This window comes from Cavia porcellus, unplaced genomic scaffold (genome assembly GCF_034190915.1).
Source record: "Cavia porcellus strain 051 isolate PalLab524CR breed Dunkin Hartley unplaced genomic scaffold, mCavPor4.1 scaffold_25, whole genome shotgun sequence".
NCBI classification, from domain to species: Eukaryota; Metazoa; Chordata; class Mammalia; order Rodentia; family Caviidae; genus Cavia; species Cavia porcellus.
Genome location: NW_026947508.1, coordinates 962,602 through 982,883, shown reverse-complemented (window position 1 = coordinate 982,883; position 20,282 = coordinate 962,602). Strand labels below are relative to the sequence as shown.

Sequence of the window (20,282 nt, the reverse complement as noted above, 5' to 3'; positions counted from 1 at the left end):
GCAATGCCCTGGGCAAGCTCAATGCCTGGGGCCTGCGTGTGCCATCTGCAGCCGGCTGGCCTCACCTGGGGCGGTGGCTCTTGCCCAGGCCACACGGATGTGAGCAGGAACCGTTTCAGTTGCTGTCCAGGGCACTGCGATGCCCAGAAGTGGAACAGTCGCATCGTGGCCCCTGCTGACCCTTCCACAGCTGCTGTACTGTCAGAGGACCGAGTGTGTGCACTCCTCGCCCTCACCTGGGTTTGCAGCTGCACTGAGCCCCTGGGGATGGCACAGGTCTCACCGCCTGCCTGAGTCCCTGCTGCACCCTCCCCTGCTGGTGCTGCCGTGGGCCCTGTGCTGCTCAGCCTCAGCAGTTCTGTGCCCCTCAAAGTTGCCCCGCCACTCTGCGTGACACTCAATTCCAGTGATGATTTTGGAAAAGACTGGAAAGTATCGAACCCTTCCCCTGCACCCTCCTCATCCAGCCACGGTCCTGAATTTGTGTCACTTTGGCCCTGGCTTCTCTTCCACCTGGCGGGAAAGAACCCAGGCCCAGGACACAACCATACCAGAAGATGCCAGCATTTCCTGCCCTGGGCTGGGGCTGAGAAGACCCTGGGGACATGGGATGGCGGTGCCCCATGGGGCTGCGGGTGACCTTGGTAGATGCAGGACGTGCCCACAGGGGACAAGGCAGCTGCATGGAGCTGAGGCTCCTGAGTGTCCCGCTGGAGCACGGTGTCTGCCTGACCAATGTCCCCGCACAGAGCCCTGTAGCCACCACCTGCTACCTGGGCCACAGCCCTTAGGCTGGGAGGGCCAGTCTAGGAAGTGGCCTCAAGATGCGCTGCTCAGAAGATGGCAAGTAGGGCACAGGGCTGTGGGGTTCCAGGGAGCCAGGCTGCCCTCTCCACGCTGACCCCACCTGCCCGCGGGAGCCATGTCAGAGCCGATGGGGCTGCACGCTCCTGTACGCCCTGTCCCCCAGGTAGGGTCTGAGTGCCAGGATCACTGGGGCATCAGAGTTCACAGTCCACACTCGGGAGACCCAGGATCCCGAGGTCAAAGCAGACACTCTGCACACCCCACTGTCCATCAGCAGTGTTGGAGCTGAGCGCAGGAATGTACACACACACACACACACACACACACACAGGCCATCCCTGTGTGCTGGAAGCCAAGGTCCTGCACTGTCCCAGGGCCCAGGAGAGCGAGCTGGACCACTCCTCAGGCAGGTGTAACTGGGAGCAGCGGCAGGCCGTGGGGAAGGGCTAGGATGGGGACAGCTACTTCCTACAGGAGTGAGGGGGCAGCCTGGCACCCACCTGCTCAGCTCCCACACACAGGGCCCTGCCTGGTGGGGTCAGCTGGAGCCTGGCACCCTGGGGAGGCGACCAGTTGGACACACACCAGAAATGTAAGGGGGCTTGGGGCCGCAGTCACCTCCAAAAGAATGTGGGTGGGATGGAACTCCTGGGTGAGGGTGGAGACCCCCACATACATTTCTCCCAGCATTTCCAGACTCAATTCATCTGCAGCCCAGACAGCACCCAGCGCTGTCCTGAACCGAGGGCCGAGCTATCTGGTCAGGAGAAGTGACTGGATGGTGTCCCTGGGACTAGGGGTGCTGGGCGCACAGCCTTGGCCTTAGAGTGAAGAAAGATGCTGGGTGGAGCCCCTGCCTGTGCCACAAGTGTGTCCCAGCTGGGTGCAGAGCATGGCCTTTCCAGTCCTGAGGTTACCACGGTAACCGCAGGCATAGGATATGACCCACTCACCAGCCTCGGGTCACAGCGTGTGTCACGCTGCAGGTCTGAGTGACCTCTTCATTCAGAAGCGTGGCGACAGCACCATGTGCAGCCATTCCCGCTCTACTGGGGCCGGCAGGCCGGGCGCCTGGATCTGACCTGGTGCTGTCCTCTGCGGTGCAGCTCTGTGAGGCTGTGTCCATGTCCCCACATGGCATTGTCACAGTCCACATGGGAGGACACGTGAGTCACATCCACCAACACAGCCCTGATGACAAGGGGAGCTGCAGTCCTGGGCAGGGGCCCTGCTGGGTGCTTGGTCCCTGTGGAGCCTCCTGAAGCCACTCTGTTCTCTCTGCAGGGACAGTGGCACAGCGACGTGTTCAGTGGACTGGGCAGCTTGACCCACTGCTCCGGGGTCACCTACTGCGGGCTGTGGATCAATGGTCACCCAGCAGGTAGGGTCCTGTGCCCCTGCTGGCCTCGTTGTCCCTCACAGGACCCCAGCAGCCACACGACAGGGGTTGAACCTTGAGTGTGTTGGGCGGGGGCTGGGACAGCATGGAGCCAGCATCCTAGCCCCTCTCAGGAAAGGCAGATTCTTCTGGGATTTCAAGGGGTGCATGAGCTCAAGAGACCCTGGGAATGACCTTGGACCCAAGCAGAGTCCCCCAGCCACGACCCTCCCGAACCAGGGACACCAGCCTCCCAAGCCATGGGACCTCTGGCCACAGAGGCCGGCATCTGCAGAGCTGCCCTGGTCCCAAGCACCTTCGTCCAGGCCTGTAACGAGCTCTACACTCCAGTGTGACTGCATAGGGCCTGTGGTTTGTGAAGGGGCTGCTGCCAGGCCTCCCTAACCACTCCTGCTCCCTGTGTTGTTCCCGGTAGCCTGTCATCCACACCTTGCTGACCAGGCCATGCTAGGCAAGCAGGAGCTCACTCTGAGCCAGCCTCAGCTGCACCCTGCATACCCCACCTCAAGTGCAGTGTCCAGCCGGTGCCCCTGCACTCACACCTGCCCTGCCCTCACCAGCACCGGCCACAAGGATGGAGATTCTGGGTCCAGAGGTGCTGGAGGTGGCCCACGGCTGTCCGTTCACAGTGCGTGTGCAGCTGCAGCAGGATGGCGGGGAGACAGCGGACAGTGAGTGTCTCTAGGTGACCCCAGGCTTCCCAGAGACCGTCAGAGACTGGGCTTGGGCAGCAGAGGCCCAGACAGGGTGCCCACTGGCTTTGGGGGCCGAGTGACTGGTAGAGAGGGGCCCAGAGCTTAGCAGAAGGGGCAGGAGGCCAGGAGTCCTCCAGCTGTTGGGGGCAGCGTGTGCACGTGTGTACGTGTACACGCATGTGTCCTGGCACACTTGGGCTCTTGAACAACATTAGCACACATCCACAGCACAGAGATGGGAAGGATGCTGCCAGCCCGGCTGCAGGAGTGTGGCCTGCGGCCCACGGGGCGAGGGGCGAGGGGCGAGGGGCGAGGGGCGAGGGGCTCCCCATCCTCCTCATGGGGAAAGCTGGGAGGGTCAGGTGGACTCGCTGCTCCCAAACCTCGCAGCACATCCGTGATCCCGAAGTGCAGGACTCACCTTGGCCCACTCTGCTTGCATCAGGAAGCCACAGTGTGCAGCGAAGATCAAATCCATTTTGTCACAACTGGTTTCCTTTAACGACTTCATTGAGACGTCGTTTACATACCATGAAATTAATCTGTATTAAATGACTCCACAGCCTTTAACAGCTAAGGATTTGGGCAGCTGCCATCCCACCACGACCCCTGCCACACTTCCTTGCTCGCCTGCTGCTCCTGCCCGTGGCCGTCCCTCCCTGCCCGCAGCCGCTCACCTATTCCCGGCTGTAGATTCACCTTCTCCCCACCTCATGCGCAGCGCAAACGGAGGCTTCCGTGTGTGATCTTTTCTCTTGCTCCCCCCACCCCTCCTGGGGGTTGAGCCCAGGACCTTTGCGCTGAGCCACCTTCTCAGCTCTTTCTTATTCTGAGACAGGGTCACTTAATGCCCAGGCTGGACTCCGACTTGCAAGCGCCTTCCCTCGGCCTCCCAAGCGAGCTTCGACGGCTGCCTTCTTTCTCTCATGCATGTCTTGGGGCTCACCTGTACATGCCTGTGCCCTGTGGCTGGGCAGCTGTGTCCTGTTCTGTGGCCGCCAGGCCCTGCTCGCTGGCTGCGGACCACGGAGGTGCTGTCCTTAGGGCTGTGCAGACAGCACTTCATGAACCGGCTTGTGCAACTGTGAATGGTGTCCAGCTCCTGGGTGCATGCCTGCGACAGTGTGCGGGGTTCCACTCCCCACTCCACAGGGCTGAGATTTCTCACGTTGGGGGAGCCGTCTCGGGAGTGTACGGTGGCATCTCTGTGTGGCCTGGATCTGCGTTTCCCTAATGAAAAGTGATACTGAACAGCTTTTCATGTGCTTATCAGCCCTGTGTGGTTCTTTGAGAAAATTTTTGTCCTATCATTTTAAAAATGGGGCTGCTGACATTCTTATTTTTGAATCATAATGATTCTTCTTGTGGCCCAGTGTGGTGGCGCATGCCTGTAATCCCAGCACTTGGAAGGCTGAGGCAGGAGAATCACTGTGAGTTCAAGACCAGCCTGGGCTACAAAGTGAGTTCAAGGCCAGCCTGAGCTGCATAGTGAGACCCTGACTCAAAAAGAAAAAAAAAAAAATAGTTCTTCCTGTGCCCGGGATACAAGTCCTTGGTCAAACACATCTTTGCAAATGTATAGCCCATGGTTTATATTTTCTTTTGTTTTACTTTTTGAGTTTTTGAAATAGGGTTTCCTAGCTTGGCCTCAAGGTCCCACTCCTTCCCCAGTCTCCCAAATGCCAGGATTTACACATGTACTGTCATGTCTGGTTTATACGGTCATTTTCTTAATGTCTTATACATAGTAAAAGTTTTATTTTATTATAGTGTTTACTTATGCTAAAGATGGAATCTGGGACCTCGTGCGTGCTCAGCAAATGCCCAACCACCGAGCCACAGGTGCAGCCCTTTGATTTGGACACTGGGTCCTGCTGAGTTGCCCAGGTTGGTCTCAAACTCACCATCTTCCAAGCTCAGTGTCCCAAGTGGCTGGGAAGCAGGCGTGTGACCAGTGACCTCTTAATTTTGATGACTTCCAACTTGCCAACTTTTTCATTTACAAATCACAGTTTTGGTCTTGTATCTAAGAGTTTTCTGCCTAACCCCAGTTCACAAAGATACTGTCCTGGTTGTTTTGTTTTTCTCTCTGTAGAATGTTTATAATCCTGGATATTGTGTTTAGGTCTGTGAGCCATGTTGGGCTGACTTCTGTGGCCACGGTAAAGGTCTGAGTTCCTCCTCCATCGAAGCCTCGCCTTCCCCACTGCACTGGCCTGGCCCTGTGCTCACAGGTCAGTTAGCAAAGGCCCAGGGTCCTGCCCAGCCTCTCAGTTCTGCTCCGTTGACTCACCCAGCTGCAGCCAGTGGATCCCAGGTCCATGAGTCTTTCACTGTCCTCCTCACCCCAGCTCAGCAGGCTTTGTGACTGGAGTCCTCTCTTGTTCTTTGGCAAAATTGCATTGGCTGTTCTGGGCCCTTCCTGCTTCCATCTGAATCTTAGGACCAGGGCTTGTCAATTTGTGCTGCCTCGGTTGGAAAGCCTGCTGGGATTTTGGAGGCATCTCATGTGGCCCCTGGGGGAGGCCACCATCTGAGTGACCCTGGCTGTCCTCGGTCACGGCACGAAGCCTCTGCATGCATGCAGAGCTGTGCTCTCACACACATTTGTTATTTTCCATGCAAAGTCTTACAACACTTTTATTGAATCTGTTAATAGATCATCAATTTATTATTTATTATTAAATACATGACTACAGTTATTAATATAACTGGCGAGTTTATGTGTCATTGTTTTTTTTTTCTTTTTTTTTGGGGGGGGGTCTTTTTCCTTTTTATCGGTACCAGAGATCGAACTCATGACTGCCTGCTTGCAAGGCAGGCGCTTATGCCGCTGAGCTAAATCCCCAGCCCCTTGTGTCATTGTTTTTGTGCTTCTGGGTATGGGATTTCCTTCAGTTCATTTGGATATTTCTGGGCTACAATTAATCTTTAAATGTTGATCTTATGTCCTTTGACTTGGCCAAATTCACTTATTAGAGCTGCTGGTTTTTCTGAGGATTCTGGGGACTTTTTATATACAGAGAATCACATTGTCTTCAAATACACACAGTTTACCGCTTCCCTTTGATTCTGAACGTGCTCTCTTTCTTTTTCCTTGTTGCTCTATTTCACATTCCCAGCAGCAGTGGTGAGGTGGCCGATCGCCACCTCCTCACCAGCACTTGCTGTTATGTGTCTTTCCAGTGTGGCCGCCCGAGTAGGTGTGGAGCAGTACCATGTCACATTTTTGATTTGCGTTTGCCGTAACGGTAATGGTGGTGGGCATCTTCTCTGGTGCTCATCTGCTGTCTGTCTATCTGCTGTGGAGAAATAGCTACACAGATCCTCTGCGCATTTCAAAAATTGGGTTAATCTTTTTATTATGGACCTAAGAGTTCTTTCTAGAGTCTTATCAGCTGTCTGATTTACAGATCTTTTTCCCATTTTTTGCATAATTTGCAGTTTCCTTGTGATACCTTTGAAGCACAAAATACCATTTTTATGAAATCCAATTTATCAAAAGCCTAAAAACACCAAAAAGAAGGGGTTTTTGGTCCCATCTAAGACAACTTTGCCTAAACTGGGTCATGAAGATTTATGCCTGTGTTTTCCTTCAAGGAGTCTATAGGTTTAGCATTTCTGTTTTAGCCTGTGATTTGTTGGAAGGGAAAGAGAGGGACCGACTGGTTCAACACCTTTTGTTAGAAAGGTTCTTCTTTACCCAGTGGATGATGCTGGCACTAAATTTGCTAAAATTTTATTTAGAATTTTTCATTTGTTCATGGGAGATAATGGTCTTTGGTTTTCTTGGTTTCGGTATCAAGGTGATGCTGACCTCAGAGCATGAGTTAGGGGTAATTGTGTCGCCTTTAGTTTTCTGAAAGGTCTGTGTTAAAGTGGCATTATTTCTTCCTAAAGTGTTTGACAGTTTCACTAGAAAGCTCCTCTGGGCCTATGGTTTTCTTTGCAGGAAGTGGGTTTCCTTCAGGAGTCGAGGCCTATGCAGGCTGCATCCCTCCACCAAGCTTTGGCTCGAATGTGCGATTCCCCAAGTCCGCATGTCTGTATTGCTGGTGCCTCCCCTCCCGTCCCCTCCCCTCCCCTCCCCTCCCTTCCCGTCCCCTCCCCTCCCCTCCCCTCCCCTCCCCTCCCCTCCCTTCCTCCTTCCCCTGCAATGTAGCTAAGCCTTATCAGTCTCATTAAGAAGCAAGCTGCTTTTAGTCTGACGGATTCCTACTTTCCTCTTTTGTTTTTCTTTTTTCCTTTTCATTTCTATTTTGATCTTCTCACTTCTGCTTACTTTCCGTTGAGTTTGCTCTCTTTTTCTGGTTTCTTAGGGTGTATGTGGAGATTATTCATTTCACACCTCTCTTTTGTAATATAGGTGTTTACTGTTACAAATTTTCCTTCCCCTCGGTACTGATTCTGCGGCATCCTGCACGTTTTCTTATATTGTCTTCCTTTTCCTTCAACTCAAGACATTGTATTTCCTTCTTTGGTTTTCTTTATTGATCCATGAGTTATCAGAAGCTATGAGTATTTCTCTCATTACATTTCCACATGTCTGAAGACTTCCTGGAGTTCATCCGTCACATTTTCTGACTTGGTTCCCTGCCGCTGGTCACACCCTGTGTGTGCAGAGCTCTCTTAGATTCAACCGGACGTGTTCTGTGGGCCAGAATGTGGTCTGTTTCTGTGAACGCTTGGTGTACACCTGAGACAAACGGATTCTTTCTGTGTGTGGAGTTTCTGTCAGGGCCAATGAGGTCAGCCTTTGCTGCTGCAGGTTGAGCGTGCCTAACCTGAAATCCCAAACTTTCTAAGGGTGATGCAGGCCCAGCTGGTGCTCCAGAATGCAGCAGACAGGGTGGTGCACCTGCTTAGCCGCTTCCGCTCCCGTCTCTGCCTCAGCCTGGTATGGGCTGCAGCCTGGGGGCTATGGGCATAAACTCTTCGGCTCCCCATTCCTGCAGTCGCCGCCTTTGGTGGTCCCCAACCAGTGTCCACTTTCTGTGGCCTTGATGCAGCAGCTGTGGCCAAGTCACCTGCTGTCTTCCTCTGCCCTTTCTTCTGAAGCCATCTGCATCTTTGTGTTCTGGTGTTGTTCTTCGGGCAGCGTGCTTCGCTGTCTGACAGTCTCTGCCTTTTAACAACAGTGGCTCTGCCATTCGCGACTAGGGTGACCATGCAGCGGGAGTGCAGGGTCACCAGCGGGCTGTTCTTTGATTCCTCCAGAACCCTGCTTCTGTCTGTTTCTGACTGACGTGGTGACTCCATTGTGTCTGCTTCTCCTCAGGCAAACTTCTCGCTGTCTCGGGGCACTCTTGGGGTCCTCTCAGGGTCACAGTGTGTCACAGTCACCTTCGGGTAGGCCTGGCCCATGTATCCCACTGCACGGTGGCAGCTGCGTACCCCAGTCCTGAACCTGTTTTCACACCCTGTGCGCTCCTGCATGTGACGCACTCCATCATATGGTGCAGTTCTGTTGGAAAGGCTTCTTGTCTCCCAGTGAATTCTTAATAAACAGGAGAATGATCGATTTATTAGTGCTGGCTTTCTCATCCTTCTGTAGATGCAGATCTAAAGATCTCTACCTATATCACTACCCTTTAACATTTTTTTTTCCTCTTGCAGCACTGGGGATTAAATTGAAGGCCTTTGCACTCACTGAGCTGCATGCCCAGCCCTTTATCTTTTATGAGACAGTTTTCACGGGCTGGGGTGGATCCTTCCGCCTCAATCTCATCATGGCCATTGGGAAGCAGAGAGGAGGAACGGGGAAGGAGCACACCCTGCCGGCCACGGCACTGCCTCCAGCCCCAGGAGCTCCCTCACTGTGGGGAGTGTGGCCCCCGTGCCCCAGTCACTGTGCACATGCCTGCGGCTTTGCAGGACACCGAGGGTCGGAACCGTTGTGTGTACGCCATGGTTTCATCTCCCGCTTGGCTTTGATGTTTTCTTTAATCTTCTATGTCTGCTTCACCACTGAACACACAGCCTTCTGCATCCTCGCTGTGGACCTGAGCACCTGGGGTCAGGCCCATGTTGCGCTCTGCCCACCTGCTTTCTCTGGCGTCCATACTCAGCGTCCATGCCCGGCGACCTTCGCCTGCTGGCAGGGGCCGTAAATTTGACCTTGCTGGCTGCTGGGCGTCTTGTATTCCTGCCAGTGTTCCCGCACTGTGCTCTGCAGCTCTGCGTTCCTGGGTCACAGTCTCACCCTTGGTCTCCGTCTGTGATTGATAACAGGGCTGGGTCAGCTACTCCCATTGTGGAGGGAGGGCCCCCCGGGACTCAGGCCGCAGCATCTGGGCCCCAGAGCTCACCACCTGCAGGGCTCCCTCTCCCTCAGTCTGGCCCAGGGTGGATCCCATTTCCCCGATTCTCGCCTCTGCTTCTGCAGCGCAGTTCATGTGGCGCCCCCAGGCCCGAGGTAACCCTGCCTGGAGGCCCCTCAGGCGCCCTGGGCCTGCTGCTTGGTCCTCAACCTCCTGCTTGCCCACTCGGGCTCAGCTACTCTGCCGCCATGTCCCCAGGGTCAGGGGCCGGAGGTTGTGAGTATCTGCACCTGGCAGCTGGCCCTGGGGACATGTGCCACCCACAGACATGTGGAGGGTGCCGGCCTCGTGCCCAGCCCTGTGTGGGCACAGAGGGGGTGAGGGTGGCAGGGGTAGAGGACCACAATGGAAAGAGGCCTCACCACCAGTACCCAAGGCCCCGGCCAGCACAGTGAGGACCCCAGAGAATAGGCGAGAGGAAAGTGAGAGCAAACCAGTTCCCTGGGACCCAGAGCTGGATTTGTGGGGTGCAGGGCTCAAAACGGAGGCAGGGGTTCTGGCTGAGGGAGGAGGCCACCAAGACCCTGGCCCTGGGCAGAGTCCCTGGCCCTTGTTAACTGGGTGGCGAGCAGAGCGCCATAGGGTGAGGTCCCAATGGGCTGCTGTGTGCATCCAGTGCCCCACAGACTCTGGCCTCAGCCTTGATTTCTCGCCTGGAAGGTGAGAGCGGCCGGGTCCTGCGGGTCTCAGCGGGGGTGCGGCGTGTCCAGCTCCCCGCCCACTCCAACATCAGCTTCTTCAAGGTGGACGAAGATCAGGAGGAGACACCTATGGAGACCCCATTGTGAGTAGGCAGTGACCCTGGGGTGCCCCTTACTGGGGACAAGAGGAGAGAGGGGATGGACGTGGGAAGCATCGGCCACAGCCACCTACCAGAGCTGGCGTGATTGGGCAGCATCAGTGGGGCGGGGGCAGCCCGGCTGAGCATGGGGGCAGTGGCCAAGGAATGGGAACAGAGAAGCTGCCCAGGTGGTCTGGCTCTTCAGGCAATTTGGAGTGACACTGCACCTGAGTGACCAGACGGTGTTCTCGGGACCCCTCGCTGAGGCTGGCTCCAGCCCCGGGCCCAGGCGCATGGTCTGGGATGTGGACTCCTTGGCCCAGCGCCCCCAGGCTCACTGTGGCTCTGTTCCCTTGCCAGTGGGTTCCAGTGCTTCTCCTACCCCCTGTCCTGCCACATGTCACCACCTTCTCAAGGAGAGCCAGGCTCCACACTGGATTCCAGGGTCGTCCATGGCCAAGGTGACAGCCCTGGTCACCTACCCGGTGAGTGGAGGCAACAAACCAGCCAGCATGGAGCCCAGAGGATGGAGGGACAGGAGAAGCCTGGGAGGCTGGGCCAGCGGGGGCAAGTGGGATGGTCCCCGCTGGCAGGCAGGGGTCTAGCAGCCAGGCGGCCCCAGCCTGGTGGCCCCACAGCCCAGGTCACCATCATGCACGCCTGGTGTGGGTTGGAGCAGCTGGGATGGCAGGTGTCTCCTCCCACACAGTACGGCCATGGGGCTGAGTCCCAGTGCAGGCAAGGTATGGCCCGGCACTTCATGGGGCTGCGTTTCTGGTCTGTCAGACTGCACCATCGCCCACGGCTCCCTCTGCCTCTGAGCCTATGGAGCCCAGCAACGGCATCTGGGGTTGCCTGGGCCTGCAGTCACACATGTCCCTAGCACGTAAGTGGTTCTGCCCAGCCGGCAGGCAGGGTCAGCCTCCAGCACTAGCGCGAGCCAGGGGTACTGCCGTTACTCTGGAGCTGGGCTGGATCAAGACAAGTTGTGCAGCTCATGGCACTTGGTGACAGGGAGTCCCTGGCAAAGCTCAACACCGTGAGAACCTGACACGCATCTTACCGAGCGGCCCAGGGACAGTGTGTCAGTGACCATGATGAGGAGGTGTCTGACCCCTGGGCAGCGTCAGTGGATCTGGTCTTCCCTCATGCAGCCCTGCACCCCAAGGTGTCTGCACCCTGGGCTGAGAGCTAAGGTCCAGCACACGGGGTGGGGTCCCTGGCATGCTCAGCTGGGGCTCAGTCAAGCTGACCATGAGGTCCCCATCCCCTGTTGGATCCAAGTGCTGTGAGCTCCTTGGGGGCACAGACTGCGTGGCCCTCAGGTCAGGAGCCAAGCAGGGCTGATGTGAAAGCTGCAGCCAGAGCTGGCGGGCAGCAGACAGGAGCCGGGAGCAAGGCCACCTTCAGGAACAGTGGACAGGTCCAGGTGTGGCAGGATGATGTCCCTGCTCATGGAAGAGCTGGCCAGATAGTGGTCCCACCCTGCCTAGCGCTCTGCTGGGGGAGTCTGATTCCTACCCACAGGGCCCCTATAGCCCCTCTCTGCCACCTGGCCACGCTTCAGCATAGAACACCCTGGTGCATCTGCCAAGGCTGCCTGTCCTACCTGAGCCTCTCTTTCTCGGGGCAGCCGAAGCCCTCCTATGACCCAGGGTCCTCATGCCCTCCTGCAGGACACCTTAAGCCCCACAGCTCTGCGCCACTGCACCTCTGAGGTGCTCAAGATGCTGGGGAGTGCCCAGGGCCAGCCCTCTGAGGCCTCCCGGGCATGGCTGTGGCCATGTAGCCTTCTCTGCAACCAGAGGGGCCGGTGGTCACTGGCGACAGCCAGAGAGGGGGCATCTCTGGGTCTCAGAGGCTGGGATCGCCCATCAGGGGCCTGCACCCACTTGCCTCCCCCATCCCAGAGACCTACCAGTGGGCAGCCAGGCCTGAGCTGGACAGGCCAGTCCTTGTGGGAGCTGACTGTCCTCTGATGAGGGTTTGTCTGTACAGTGGTCCTGAGAAAGCAGCTCAGGGATGAATCAATTATTCCTCCTTCAGGGAGCAAGACAGCCTCAGCTCATCCCTGTGGGCTGCAGGCCTGAGTGGCCAGGTCCCCCGGTCTTGGGGCACAGGATGGGACCTGTCTACCCCCTGGTCTGCCTCCCCAAGTTCACAGCAGCCATTCCAGCCACTGGGTGGAAGGGTCCTTGGGTTTCTGCGTAAAAATACTCACTGACTACGAGGAGTTTCAGAGCGAGTCCCAAGGTCGAAGTGGAAACCAGCGCAGGAGTGCAGAGTTTGCCCCCACCCCCGAGAGCCCTCAGGCTCAGCCTGGGCTTGGGCCCTGGGCCTGGATCCAGGACTGAGCACCCCCATGTGCTCATGCCCCCGGCCGTCCAGTGTCGGTGTGCCCTGTTGGGAGGTGTCCGGCCCCGCACTGCCCAGTGTCTCCTGATCGATCTGTGCCTCAGTTTGCTCATGGACCCCAAACCCCAGGCTGGGCCAGGCCATCAGGAGGCAGGGTCCCTGCAAAGCTTGCCCCTGTCCAGATTCAGTCCAAACAGAGCGTAGGCAGTGACCAGGGGTCAGGAGGCTCCCCACGCTCTCCCTGGCTTCCCTGTGGGAGCTGTGGGCAGACAGGGTGCTGTGTCCTATCCTGGTCCTGACACAGCCACTGGGGCCCTCAGGTCCCTCTGGAGGCCCAGCTCTGAGCAGCATTGAGCCACAGCACCCCCAAAGGCTGGCCGGTGCCCACACCCACACTGGAGTGCCAGTCCTCATGGCAACCAAGTCACCCACTAAACCCAGACCAGAATGGGGCACGGCTCGGAAACAGGTCCAGGTGGGCGACTCGGAGGCCAAGTGCGGGAGAGCCCTGGCCAGGCTGCGTGCCTCCCGAGGGCCAGGCCAGACAGGTGTGGGATGGATGCTAGGGGGTGCAGGTCTCCCATCTGCACCTCTTCCTCACAAGACCCCCTAGCAGGGACCAACTCAGCTTTCCGCTTGCAAACCATGGTCCCACCAAATGGCTCTCTATCCTGCAACGTTCAGAATAAGCTTTCCTGTATGCCCACTGCTGTCTGCCCTGGTCCTTGGCCCCAGCTGTGCCCCATGCAGTGCCCTGGGCTCCTGTCCCCATCCTGCCTGGGACCCTTCAGACAAAGCTGGGAAGTTCAGCTTGGTCCTGGTGAGGACAGCGACCACCTGAAAATTTGAGAAAACTTGCATCACTGACAAGCAGTTGGTCTCTCGTGGCCCACGGCCTGGAATCCTCAAGGCTCAGAGAGCCATTGGTCAGAGACCAGCTCCGTCTGCCCCAGCGTTCTGGTGGTCGGCAGCCATCTGTGTCCCGGAAAGAGGTGGGGGATACACGGCCACACCCGCAGGCTGATTCCTGGCCTGTGCCAAGCAGGAGAAGGCAGCCTCAGGCTTCCTTCCTCTACCAGCCAGAAAAACACAGAGCCTGGGAATCTGAAGCAACTCTGCACACGTAGGGAAAAAAATCCTGAATCCTTTCCCAGGCGCAGCAAGCAGGACCCATCCCTCCCCCTGGCCACACATGGTCACCACGCTCACCAGGCCCTGGCCCGTGAGTCAAGGCCCGTGGCCCATGCTGCTGCACCCGAGAGAGGCCCAGGCACCCACATGCCTGTGGCACTGCTCCCGCCAGACGTCCCCCTGCATCCTGTCACCAGAGAGCGCCGTGGGGGCCGGAAGCAGGAGGTGCTGTCCCTGTGCAAGGCACTTGGGCTGGCTCCTGGCGAGGGTCAGAAGCTGTGCGTGCAGAGCCCCCGCCCAGGCACAGCACCCAGGCTGGTCAGCCCTTGCTCCACAGAGCAGGGTGTGAGGGGCTGGCACGGTGCGGGGCTGGTTCACCTTTGCCCTGGCAAACTGTGCTTAGGATCTGCTTTTATCAGCCAGAAAAGCAGCTTCAGCCCCACTGGCTTTGCTTCTTTACACGAAAGCCCAGAGTGAAGGGGCAGCACTGCCTGAGTCTCTGTGGACCCCAGTGTCTGCTGCTTGCGCAGTTACTCTGTCATCTTCCTGTACTACTTCATGGTCCTGTGTGGCTGCAAAAGCTCCAGCCATCAGAGGCCCTCTGCAACTGGCAGGAAGGAAAAACCTAGAGGACAGAACTTGGTTACAGAAACCAGGCCACGTGGAGGTAAAAAGTGCAAAGTGCCTACAAGAACAGGCTTATCCTATCAGAAAAAAAGGGGAACGGATGCTGGCTGTCTTTGCCAAGGAAGGAAGACCTCCTGGGCCTGCCTGGTGGAGCTTGAGTTGTCCAGAGACCGTGGGAGCTGGAGATGGAGCGCTGCACCAGCTCCGTGACTGAGGTCGTCTGTCTGTGACCTTGTGACCCCTGCCCCGAGGACCACGAAGCTGCTGTGAGCAGACCTGATCCACGGTTCGAGGTATCCCTGGTGGCCATGCCTGGTTGACCTGCAGCCCCTGCTCCCGGCTTGGGACCCTGCAGGATGCTGGTACCTGGCTCGTGGACGGCCAGGCACCTCTGGTCGGACCCTCTAAGCACTGGGTTTGCCGTCACTGCCTCTGTCAAGGGGCTGTGACCCGGCTGCCCACGGAGGGCAGAGCACTGCCTGAGTCAGACCTAAAATTAAAAGCGGGGGGCGATGGCGAGCTGAGGCAGCGATGGGTGTTTCCACGTGTTCCCGAGCCAGGGACCCGCAGCCAGGCTGTGTGGGGTGCAGGCCCCAGGCGGGAGCCACGGTTGCCCGGAATGTGAGAGAAGGAAGCCACGCTGGAGCTCGGGAACCCCGCCCTGCCCACCTGGACCTGGGGCAGCAGCCAGAGCCCTGGAGCCCAGAACTGACCATGACCCAGGGTCTGCAGCACCCCCAGATCCGGAAACAGACGGCCAGGAAACGCACCCACAGATACCAGCTTTCTCGTCTACTACACACGAGGCACCTCCTTCCCAAGGCCTCGTGTCAGCAATATGTAATTGCAAAGGCACATTTCATTATTCTGTTGACATGAAATATCTGTTGTTTAACTGTTTCTAACTTTGCAATGCGCGATTTGCATTTCGTCGAGAAGAAAAGACGACCTCCCAGACGTGGACCGTTGCCAGATATTCCAAACCCTATTTTGGATAAATTACAGCACCCAGATTTCAGCAACAAAGCACATTGATTTCACATTCAAGAGGATTTTTATATTTAGTCTCCTAACCTTTTGTAATTCCCACCCACGGCTCGGAATCCAGAGCCTTTTGTGCGCCCCGTTCCTGGCGGGGCGTCTGCCTCTTCCCCGGTAATTTGGGCCCATTGACTCACGGAGCAGGTGCCCGGGATTGCAGACGGGCCGCGTGGGCGCCGGGCTCAGGCAGCGCCTGCACACTGGTCTGGGCAGCCACGGCGGGGAGAGAAGCGCACACTGCTCTTCTGTCCTTTCTTTTTTCCGCCGCCCAAACCCTTCCGGCCAGTGCTCCCCATCGGCCTGGGTGATTTCCTCTCTTCGTGTGTTGGACAAATGGGTTTGAGTATTCATCAGATGGGATCCAGGAAGAATCAGCCGTTACTGTAAGGTGACTTAGAAAATCAAGGTGCCCTCTGCTGCTAAGTCAGTCTTGCCAATAAAAGCGGGGGAATGCATAGCGGAGCGGTCCTGGAGATTTCAGGGCCTCACGGGGCAACATCACACTCAGTATTAATTGTCTACAGCTAATTACGGCAGGGCAGCACAAGAGAGCCATCTTTTTAAAGGGAAGTTGGTGCTATAAATTCCTTTTCCAGGAACCGTAGCGTACCACGTAGAAGGGATGTCCCAGAAAATACAGCATAAAAAGACATCTCGCCGCTTCCAGTGCCAAAACAAGGAATAAAAATGGAAGTTCGCTCAGATATCAGGGTGCAGTTCTGTCCGAACACGGTGTGGTGGGGCGTCCACCAAGAGGGCACTGTCTCCTCCTTGGGAAGGTGGCAGGGACGGCAGAGTGCACCGACAGGCGGTGGCCCCTCCCCATGTATCCTGCTGTGTTACTGGGCGGGTCTGGGGCTCCTGGACTCCGGGGTCTCCGCCCGCCCACAGCAACTCTGCCATGGCACTGGGGTGACAGTGTGTCCCTCTGCGCCTCCCTCCTGCGGGCTCCCTGGCCCCCAAGCTCCCACTGTCCTCAGTTGTTCAGCTCTAAAAGCCACAGGTGAGGTCACTGAGGTTGGCCCAGGCTGTGTACAGATGTGTGGTAAGGACAGCCCTGCACACTGGGAGACAGGGTCATGGAGGACCCCACAGGCCTTAGGGACAGGTGACGTGCCCGCAGGCTGCAGCATGTGAGCTGCATTCACATCACAGATGGAAATGTGTAGTTGCCATCCATCCAGCCATGCGTTCTGCACCCTCCTGGCTCCATCAAGGCTGGGCAGTGACCCCAGCTGCGTAGGTGCCCCATTGAGATGTGGGGATCCCAGAACATCGGCATGAGCAGGGTGGGACTTCAGGGCCCAGGAGGACAGCCCACCATGGGGCAAGCCTGGGGCAGGCAGCACTGACCACAGGGGATGGCCAAGACCTGGGTCCTCTGAACAAGCTTAGAGCGTGGCAAGTTTGGTACGTGGCACGGGGCTGGGGGAAAGAAGGTCCTGGCGTCTGCCAGATGCCACCTAATAGGGCAGTCTTAGAGGATGGGTGCACCAGCACCACCTCACCTGCTCCCCCAGGACCTCATAGGCCCTCAGCAGGCCCAAATGGAGGACCCTTCCAGAGGCCTGACTCAGGCCTTCAGAGGCATTGAGGTCACTGCAGTGAAGGGCCAGCCGAGGGCACCAGGGACCCACAGAGCTGAGAATAGTGATGGCTCTGCCTCTGGTGGCTCCGCCTGGCCCATGGGGACAAGCAGAGACTACCAAGCCCTGGGTGGGGATGTGGCCCATTCCTGCCTGGCCACAGTGCTGAGAGAGGAGCCCAGGGTTTTTGTGGGCTGTGCCACGGCTGTTCCGTGGATTAGAGGGGTGCGAGTGCGTGCTGGAACAAGGGCCCTGTGTGCAGGGCAAGGATGCTGCTGGCCATGCAACATGGCACTGGGGCTGCATCCACCTGCGTGTCTGTACTGTGGTTTTGGGGCTCTAGCACCTCTGTACTCCTGGCCATGCACTGAACAGAGCCGGCAGGCCCTGGGGGACTTGGCCAGGACCTGGGCAGGGACAGGGTGGAGGGCAGGTGGGGAGGGCTCAGATCTGTCTCCAGGGACACCAGGGAGGTGACTGAGCCCCTGGGCCTGCAGTGCACCCCGGCCACAATGAGGACCCCTGGGTGTACTGCACAGGCCACCCCAAAGTCCCCCACCTGTCGGACAGGCAGTAACTGCGCTTGTGTTCCCGCCTGCCCAGGTGACAGCTGTGATAGGGCAGAGATGCCAACTCACCCCCCACTGGCCCTGCCCAGTGCCCCATTTAACGCCCACTGGCATGAGCCTGGCTAGTGTGGGCACCCGGTCAGCACACTCACCTGTGGCCTAAGCCTGACCTCGGGTGGTGTCCACTCCGAGCCACGTGGCTTCCACCCCTCTGTCAGCCACCACGGAGCCTACAACAGGTCAGGCCCTGGCAGGCAAGTGCCAAGTTCCGAGCTCAGGACCCGTTGAAACTCAGTGGCAGTGGGGGAGCAGGACTCCCCCCACCTCAGGGTCATGGTGAGTCCGTCGTGGTGCCAGGCTGAGCCGCGCTGCATGCAAACAGCTTGGCTGGGGGGGCTTCGGAGGTGAGGTGTGGGCGGGGGTGCCCAAAGCAGGCTTAGAAGGAGCCCTGAATTAGCCTGGCTCGGAGGCCAGCCAGGGAAGCAGCCGCATACCAGAGGTGGGAAGCCAGGGTGCAGTGGCCGGGGCTTCGGCTCGGCTGGGTGTGGACTGTAGTTGCCACTCCTCAGGAGGCAGACCGTGTGGGCACCAGGCAGTGTGGAGTGGGAGGCCTCTGGCGTTAGGAGGGGATTCAGGCAGATGGGGCCGAGCTTGGGGTCACATTCACATCCTGTGCTCAGGGCATGGGCTCCTCCCCCGGGCAGCTCTGCATAGACAGAGCTGAGCCACCTGTGGCTCTCACTGGCCTCTGCCTGGAGCCCCTCATCCTGAGCTCCTGGCTTGGAAACACATCTGTCTCTCACACACAGCTCCTGCCAGGTTGCCCGACCCTCTGGCCCTTCTTCTTACCTTTGGAAACCAGAATTGGACAATCTTTCTACAGATCAATGGTGGTGGAACATACCGGGTTCCGGGCTCTGAAGAGGCTGAGGCAGGAGAATCTTGAGTTTGCGGCTTGCCTGAGGAACTTAGCTAGGCCTTATCTCAAAATAAAAGGGAGAGGACTGTTGCTCAGTGGCACAGCACTTTCCTAGCATGCAGAAGGCCCTGGCCGCATCCCCAGTGCTGCCAAAGAAAATCGAATCCTCCCCGCCAGGACTGGGTTAAAGGTTTGGTATTGCCGCGTGTCTCAAGTCAGCAGGGTGACTGGGCCACCGGGCAGAGGAGGGCCCTGCTGTGCCTTGGTGTCCATACACAGGGGCCCAGGGTGAAAGGGACATGTGTGTCGGGGAGGATGGGCCCTGTGGGCTCCTGGCTGGAGGGCCTGGGCGTCCATCCCTGGCACACACTGGCCAGCTGGCACCCGAGGGCCTCGGCCCCTCTGCACCTGCGCCTGAGGGCTGGTCCTGCTGTCCTGGCTCCTCGGCCAAGCCCAGCTCCTTGGCTAATGGAGCCAAGCCACGTGGAGGACAATGCACTGTGTCTGGTCACCTCCAGCGCAGCCATTGCCTGTCCCACAGGGCCCGTAATGTTTTATTTTTGAATTGACTTAAACAGAGGAAACCTGGGCTGTAGCTTGCCCACCTCCGGCAGTTCCCGGCCCGAGGCGGCTATTTCACGGTGGCGCTGGCCCCCGAGGCCTTGTTTATCCGAGATTTCTCCACCTTATGCCTCCGTGTCCTACACAGGTGATTAGGGAGTCTAATTGGCTTGGCTGTAAAAAGATAATTAACTGCCATTTCCCTCCTGGAGAGGTTAGGCTGCCCGCTCTCCCCCAGCCCCTCCTTGGGTGGCTCTGCAACCTTTTTCTTGCTGATAAAGCTGTACGCGGTGTAATTAGAATCTACAGAAAGCTCAGGTCCCTGGAGCTGGAGCCTGCCCCATGCACGCGCAGGCGACCAGCTGGGGAGGGCAGGTGTGCCCCTTGGGCTGCAACAGCACCCAGAAGCCTCCAGGGGCAGCCACAAGGCCGCAGGCGGCCGTGGGATCTATAGGCTGCAAAATCTTGTGGTGCAGGCAGTGGGGTCCTGAGCTGGCTGGCCTGGGTCCCCCACTTCCCAGCTTCTGCTGCCATCTTCCTCGGGAGTCGACCACAGGGCCTTTGTAAGGGGAGCTGGCTTCCAGGCTCCTGCAGAATCTTTTCTCCTTCGTGGTTTGGCCTGGGGAGAAAACCACAGGGACCCAGCAGCAGTCACCCTGGTGCCTTGGGGTCAAAACAGATGCTCCTGCAGCTGGGCACAGCACTTACCTAGCATGCAGAAGGCCCTGGGCAGAGAGGAGGCAGTAGCCCCTGGCGGTGGCTAAAAGAGGCACTGGGAGGGCTGCTGCTCCCAGAAAGGGGCGGGAAGGGTGAGCAGTGTGGGGTGCACAGGACCCTGCCCAATGGCAGGGACCCATGACAGGTGCGACTGATAACGTGGCCCGGGGGGTGGGGGGTGCTCCTTGGGTGAGACAGACCCCAAGGTTGGCTGCGGACCTGGTCTCAGCTCTGTGCTAGGTGAGGCATGGGTTGCAGGGCAGAATGGAGCTGGAAGCCCCAGGACCCACCTGGGGCACCCAGGGCTCAGAGCCAGGCCACGAGGCCAAGAGAGACTTGGGGATGGCGCCTAGGGGCCTCTGTGAAGGGAGGGGAGGAGCTGGCTTTGGAAACCCGAGTTCCTAGGACCAAGGTGTGCCAGCGGCTGCCGGTGTGGGTTTCCCTGCCTGGTCGCTGTGTGGCCAGTCCACGCTGCCTCGTAGTCATCCACCTCGGCCAGCAGGAATGGAGGAGAGGAACATGGAGGGTCACCCTCAGGCCCTGTGATCTCTGTGCCCCACGCCGAGCAAACACAGTGGGCCCAGACTGTGCCACTCACCCTGTGTGTGACACGGTTTCTCAGCAGCTGTACAGCTGTAGGGACCAAGCCTGGCCCCACTCGGAGGCAGCAGCTTCATTTGCCTGGGCGATGCTGCTCCCTGGGCTCTTAACTTGCTCAGTGGTCACAGGCTGCTCCTCTGCACCCCACGCCACCAAGAGCGGTCACCGTGCTGT

The 20,282-nt window shown here is 58.1% G+C and overlaps 1 protein-coding gene across 3 annotated transcripts in view; it reads left to right on the top strand.

Moving 5' to 3' along the window:
- Nucleotides 1-20,282, top strand: part of Morn1 (MORN repeat containing 1) — a 41,791-nt gene that overhangs the window by 13,929 nt on the left and 7,580 nt on the right. For 2 of the 3 annotated variants that reach the window (XM_063235335.1, XM_023565264.2), the window contains exons 7-10: nucleotides 2,092-2,188; nucleotides 2,767-2,877; nucleotides 9,882-10,005; nucleotides 10,363-10,487. In XM_063235335.1, the coding sequence (XP_063091405.1) occupies nucleotides 2,092-2,188; nucleotides 2,767-2,877; nucleotides 9,882-10,005; nucleotides 10,363-10,487 (457 nt within the window). Of the gene's footprint in view, nucleotides 1-2,091; nucleotides 2,189-2,766; nucleotides 2,878-9,881; nucleotides 10,006-10,362; nucleotides 15,861-20,282 lie in introns of those variants that run through there. The other variant, XM_063235334.1, reaches the window with a different exon arrangement.